The following is a 7,202-nucleotide window of genomic DNA, read 5'->3' on the forward strand; positions in this document are numbered from 1 at the left end:
ATGGAAAGGTGTGTATGAAAAAGGCTCACCGGCTCACCCTATTGGCTGGTCTCACCGGCTCACCCTATTGGCTGGTCTCACCGGCTCACCCTATTGGCTGGTCTCACCGGCTCACCCTATTGGCTGGTCTCACCGGCTCACCCTATTGGCTGGTCTCACCGGCTCCCCTGACCCTATTGGCCAGTCTCCCTCCCTCCTATTGGGCGGTCTCGCTGCGACCCTATTGGCCGGTCTCCCTCCCTCCTATTGGCTGGTCTCCCTGTGGGCGGGGCGTCTGCAGAAAGGCGTTTCTAAAGACAGTGAACAGAGCCCCCCTTGCCTATCATTTAAATATTATAATATTAATAGTAATAATCTGATTGGATGAATCATCATGTTATGATCGTCATGTGACCATGCAGTCGTGTTGTAGGGATCAGTGATATTAATTGACCAGGGTTATTAACTGGGGGGATTAAGGAGGTCAGGACATCACAAGGAAACCACCAATGAACGGCTGGAACTACACACACATCTGAAGAGAGGAGGAGGAGTCCAGGAGGAGACTGAGGAGGAGCCCCAGGGAGGGGTGAGGAGCAGGCAGAGAGGAGCCACCGTCGGAGCGCTGCCGACACTGAGCAGAGAGACACATAAAGAAGAGACATATCTGGAGCAGAGAGAGAGAGAGAGAGAGAGAGAGAGAGAGAGAGAGAGGGAGAGAGGGAGAGAGAGAGAGGGAAAGGGAGAGGGAGAGGGAGAGGGAGAGGGAGAGAGAGAGAGAAAGGGAGAGAGAAAGGGAGAGAGAAAGGGAGAGAGAGAGACAGCTTGCCTCTGGCTCCAGGAGGAGGGAGAGGATCAAAGGGTTTGTGCTGTGCATCTCAATGGACGGCGAGCCACCAATACTGATGAGCTAACGTGTGACGCCCATTCACACGCTCATCTCTGTGAGTGAACAAGGCTGGGAGGTGATCAGGGACAGCACCTTCAGCCCGGCCGCGCTGGCAGGCGGTTCACACCGCGCTCCTCGCCTCAGCTGCTCATTGACTGTACGTTATTCACCGTGAGACCACCTATCAGATCCAGAAACAACTATTAGTCTGTATCTCAGCTATACGTGACATAAACAGCCAATTATTTAGCTTCCTGGATAAATACTTAATATATATATATATATATATATATATATATAATATAATAAGTATTCTTTCAAGAAGTTGTGTGTAAAAAGTGGTTGCTTAACTATATGACTGTTACTGTATCTCCCTGTCTGTGAGCACAACCACCATATCCATATCCATAAATAGTTCTGTGGGCTGCTCTCATTTGCATCTGAAGACTATAATTTGTTAACATTCATTATCATATTAAAATGGTTATCACTGCATTTAATTTGTACTCAAACCTATTTTTAAACACTTTGATGTTTTTTTTCAAACATATCTAGGACTTCTGACCCCCCCACACACACACACACACGCACGCATTCACACACACACACACACACACACACACACACACACACACACACACACACACACACACACACACACACACACACACACACACACACACACACACGCAAACAGACACACACACACACAGACACGCACACACACATGTTCTCCTGACTGTGAACTCGAGCCCAACATGAGGAGTTGTAAACACACTAACATCTCGTGGAACATGGACATTGATTCAGGATGAGGCCTCGTGCGTCTCCCTGTTCTTTACCACATTGGAGTATAAACAGGTTAGAGATGAGTTTTCGCACCGGGTGATGGGAAAGCAGAGAATAGGGAGGGGGGATTATCTACTTATGAAAATCAATAAGAAACGATGATAAAAAAACTCCTAATCATCAAAATCAGCAGGTAACTCAAGAGTCATAAAATCAATACTCAATGTTCTGCTTGTGCTGAAGCCCTCAGCTTTCTGGAGAAGTGATTTACAACCAAATGAAAACGACTGAGTACAGAGACATTAGAAAGAGCGAACCATCCACACCCAAACTACGCTCCATTGTCACGCAGCTCATTGGAGAGCGACTCAAAGGACCCTGACAACAGTAGAGGAGGAGGAGAGGAAACGTTCATGGGGAGAGTGCTCAGTGACAGCTTGGACTTCTGGATGAGAAAGAATATAATGTGGCGATAATATCAACATGGACTACTGTTGAGCTCATAATGTGTCCATGATTCCTGATCAGGAGCTGAATAAAGGGTGTTATTAGTTGAACCTTTGCATGGCAGATGGCTCTACTACATTAAAACATTAATGACCTCTGCTGGGAGGCCGTCCCCTCTGACACGGCTGCCTATTAATTGTCTCCAATTACCCTTTGCATCGAGGCATCTGTCCCCAATATCCCCTCTCATACCCCCTCTCATATCCCCTCTCATACCTCTTCTAATATTCCCTCTCATACCTCCTCTCATACCCTCTAATTTCCTCATACCTCTAGTACTCCCTCTCATACCTAGTCTCATACCCCCTCTCATACCTAATCTCATACCCCCTCTCATACCTAATCTCATACCCCCTCTCATACCGCCTCTAGTACCCCCTCTCATACCTCCTCTCATACCCCCTCTCACATCCCCTCTCATACCTCCTCTTATACCCCCTCACACCCCCTCTCATACCTCCTCTTATACCCCCTCACACCCCCTCTCATACCTCCTCTAATACCCCCTCATACCTCCTAATACCCCCTCTCGTACCCTCTAGTACCCCCCTCATACCTAATCTCATACCCCCTCTCATACCTCCTCTAGTACCCCCTCTCATACCTCCTCTAGTACCCCCTCTAATACCCCCTCATGCCTCCTCTTATACCCCCTCACACCCCCTCTAGTACCCTCTCACACCCCCTCTCATACCTAATCTCACACCCCCTCTCACACCCCCTCATACCTCCTCTAATACCCTCTCACACCTCCTCTAATACCTCCTCTAATACCCCCTCTCACACCCCCTCTCATACCTCCTCTAATACCCCCTCTCACACCCCCTCTAGTACCCCCTCTCACACCCCCTCTCATACCTCCTCTAATACCCCCTCTCATACCTCCTCTAATACCCCCTCTCACACCCCCTGTCACACCTCCTCTCATACCCCCTCTAGTACCCCCTCACACCCCCTCTCACACCCCCTCCAGTATCCCCTCTGTTCCCCACAGGCATAGACCAGCCTAGTAAAGGTTGACTGCAACATTCACAATTTATTGCACAGTAGGGCTCGTACAGTCCAGAGTTGTCATCACAGGTCTCAAAAAAATGAACAAATAAACAAGAAGATGTAAAGAATGGAATAAAAGGAGTGCAGGAAACATCTGGTCCTAACCAACCAATAAAGGAGCAGTATTTAGCTCATGATTAAACAATAACTTACAGATGAATGAGGGCAATATGTTGAAGGAAAAAAAAGTTGATGACACTAATAATTTGTAAACTAGCTTGTTTTTTGTCTTCTTTTAATTAAAAGTGTGCTGTATTTTTAACCGTGGGGAATCATCCATTCTTCCCCTGGTGCATTCAAAGACGTTTGAAGTTTAGTGCAAATTTTAACAAACATTAATTCAGAAAGAAAGAAAAGAAACCATGATCTAGCAAACTGATAAGGCAACATTTATAAATATATCAAAAATAGTCATTGAAGAAAGTATCTTGTTACAAAAAAGCCACAAAGGTTTTGTCCTGCACCAAGGAGAGGGACATGTTCTTCAGCTCGTCCACAGACCTCACCGCCTTGTAGCCCAGCTGCAGGAGGACCTTCTCGCAGACCGCCTGCGTGTACTCCACCATGTCGTAGGACAGCTTCAGCCGCCAGCTCTCCGCGTTGGCCGCAGAGTCTCTGACCGTGCCGAACTTGTGTTTGGCCGAGGGCTCGCTGCTGCCCCTGGTGTTGGCGTGGATCCATTCCTCCACGTTTTTATCCATGGCCAGCCCCAGGAAGTCGTACATCTCCTTGGTCTTCTGCAGCGGGTTCCTGGCCAGGTCCTCGTAGCGCAGCAGCATGTACTTGCCCTTCAGCCAGTGGGGGTGAGCCAGGCCGGTGGTGACCGAGTTCAGGAAGTCCTCGCAGACCACGGTGAGCTGCGAGAGGTCCAGGTTGTAGGGCCGCCGCCCCGTGGCCCTCCAGATGCGCCACAGCCGGTAGGTGTCCCTGAAGGTCTCGATGCGGGAGGACAGGATCCCGCGGGGGTCCCGGACCAGCTGGACCACCTTCACGTTGAGCCGGGGGTCGTCCACCAGCGCCCGCAGGTCCCCCACCTCCGGCACCCGCACCGTCTTGATGGCCACGTGCCGCTTGTCCCGGCAGGCCTCGGTGGCCAGCGACATGTTGAGCGCCGCGCACTTCTTCACGCAGTCGCCCTCCTCCACGTTGGCGTCCTCGGGGCCGAAGGCGTCGCAGGCGGGCTGCTGGCACAGCGCCCGGCTGGCCCCGCGCCGGAACAGCTTGTCGGTGCTGTGGTTGGCCGGCGGTGGCTTGATGTAGCTCTCCAGGAAGTACAGGTCGCAGCCGTACAGGCTGCGCAGGAGGTCCCGGCTGGCGCCCAGCATCACGCGGCGGTCGGCGGCGTTGCGGCTGTGTGAGAGGCGGGGGATCAGGGTGGTCTGCACGTGGTACAGTGGCTCGAACAGGTAGAAGACGTCCTGGTGCTGGTTGAGCAGCTGGCCCACGAAGGAGGAGCCGCTGCGCGTGGTGGCCAGCACCAGGATGTGCGTCTTGCGGCTGGCGTTGACCGAGAAGTAGTTGTAGTCCTCGCAGCCGGCGCCGCGCTCAAAGGGCGGCTCGGTCTCCTGTCCGCCCAGACCGCAGTTCTGGGGGCTGGGCAGCGGGCACAGCTGGAAAGGCTTGGAGGTCAGCGTCCGGATGGCGGTGTACTGGATGGCGATGGAGGCCAACGCCAGCACAATCACTGCCTTCCAGGAACATTGCATGGCGAGCGCACCTCATCTAGAGGCAGAGGGCCGGGCCGGGTCCTGCCTGGGGACACACACACACACCGGACACACGTCACGTTAAAGACACACACACACACACACACACACACACACACACACACACACACCGTACACACGTCACGTTAAAGACACACACACACACACACACACACACACACACAAGACACACCGTCACATTAAAGACACACACACACACACACACACACACACAAACACACACCGGACACACACACAGGACACACCGTCACATGAGGGACACACACACACCGGACACACTTTCACATGATGGACCCACACACACACTGGGACACACACACACACACACACACACACACACACACTGGGACACAATGACAGATGAGGTCCTCAGACATCAGACAGACAGGGACATGAGGTCCTCAGACATCAGACAGACAGGGACATGAGGTCCTCAGACATCAGACAGACAGGGACATAAGGACCTCAGACATCAGACAGACAGGGACATGAGGACCTCAGACATCAGACAGACAGGGACATGAGGACCTCAGACATCAGACAGACGGGGACCTCAGACATCAGACAGACGGGGACATGAGGTCCTCAGACATCAGACAGACGGGGACATGAGGTCCTCAGACATCAGACAGACAGGGACATGCTATCACATGAGGTCCTCCTGTAACACGTAAGAACTGATTTATTGAAATAACCTATTAAAATTGTGCTAATGAACATCCAAATAAAGTTGATGCCCATTGATGTTATCAATACTACTACTATCAATACACACTATATATATATGCATATATACATTTAAAATCTGCTTACTCTCTAAGAAATGGATGAAGCTGCTTAATCTTAATCTTAATCTTAGATGGATATGAAACAACATCAGTTATTGTCTGATGGAGCCGGCTAGGTAAGAAGTCCAGCCATGAAGCACAATGCAGGCAGAGCCCAACACTGACTGGAGGCCTGCTGGCTCTCTTGGAATCTGAAGTTATGGACCACAGCTGCTGGTTGGAATGCCAGCAGCAGAAGTTATTAGATCTTCAACACAGGCCCTAACCCTAACCCTAATCTGTGTTCACAATATCCAACCAGAAAGAGTGGAACTGTTGACTGACGGACGGAGACATCTGTGTCCTAGCTCTACCGTCAATGTCAATTCAAGGGGAAATATTGTTCTCAACAACATGTTTAAGGTTCTTCTAGTACAGGTCTGATTTTGAGTTTGATGTTTAAAGTAGCCATCATGGGTCATTGACATTCAATGCAATGCAATGATTCAAAACCTCTTTAAATGCTGGATATAATTCACTAACCTGGGAATCATCTATCTGTGACTTAAGGATGGGATCATCCTAACCCATGGTGCATGCGCTTTAGGAAACAGTTCTACTTAAAATGGCAAAAAAAAACACCACAAAAACACAACATCAACCTCGGCACAACGTTGAGGTCTAAACCCAGCGGATCATCGATGGTTCCTCAATGCACGGCTTCTGTTACCGTCCATTTTTTGAAGAAAATAATAAACTATTTTTTATTTAACAAAAACCGAAAGCTGGGATTTTAAGTAGCGTCGACAGCTTCTCGTTAATCACGCAAACAGGAGATCCTAACCTCCCATCTCCTCGGAGCTCACTGCTGCAGCAGGGATGCGTTCGGTTACGATGCAGACATCAGGAGGGATGCTGCGATGGACCGACACATCCCGGAGATCGACACACCAAGCATTAGACCGACACATCCCGGAGACCGACACACCGAGCATTAGACCGACACATCCCGGAGACCGACACACCGAGCATTAGACCGACACATCCCGGAGACCGACACACCGAGCATTAGACCGACACATCCCGGAGACCGACACACCGAGCATTAGACCGACACACCGAGCATCAGACCGACACACCGAGCATCACATCCCGGATCCAGTAGAAGGACCTAACCGAGGCCCGGTCTAATCACGGGGACAACTACGCTGTCTACTATAGACAGATCTATAGAGATAGATGAATAGAGATAGATCCGTACCTCCGTGGCTGCTGCAGGGCGCCCATCAGGGTTGAGGTCCATGTCTCAAGGCTCCTGCGGTCTTCAGACGGGTGATATCACGCGTCTTTGCCTGGTCGAGATACGAGCCCAATGACGGAGCCATGCAATCCAAAGAGAGCGGTCGGTAGAGGGTTCGAGTCCCGCTCGGTTCGGAGGAGCGATGGGCGGAGGAGGAGGTGTTGGCTACAGCAGAGCCGGCGGGAGGACGG

The 7,202-nt window shown here is 50.8% G+C and overlaps 1 protein-coding gene across 1 annotated transcript; it reads right to left on the minus strand.

Moving 5' to 3' along the window:
• Positions 1–3,648: 3,648 nt before the first annotated feature.
• On the minus strand, positions 3,649–4,923 carry chst1 (carbohydrate (keratan sulfate Gal-6) sulfotransferase 1; the record flags this gene model as incomplete). The annotated part of the gene is made up of 1 exon (XM_084475748.1): positions 3,649–4,923. One exon carries the CDS (start codon positions 4,921–4,923, stop codon positions 3,649–3,651), a length of 1,275 nt encoding a protein of 424 aa, XP_084331874.1.
• Positions 4,924–7,202: the final 2,279 nt, after the last annotated feature.

The sequence above is a fragment of the Micromesistius poutassou genome, assembly GCF_964030765.1.
Source record: "Micromesistius poutassou genome assembly, chromosome: 12".
Lineage (NCBI taxonomy): Eukaryota > Metazoa > Chordata > Actinopteri > Gadiformes > Gadidae > Micromesistius > Micromesistius poutassou.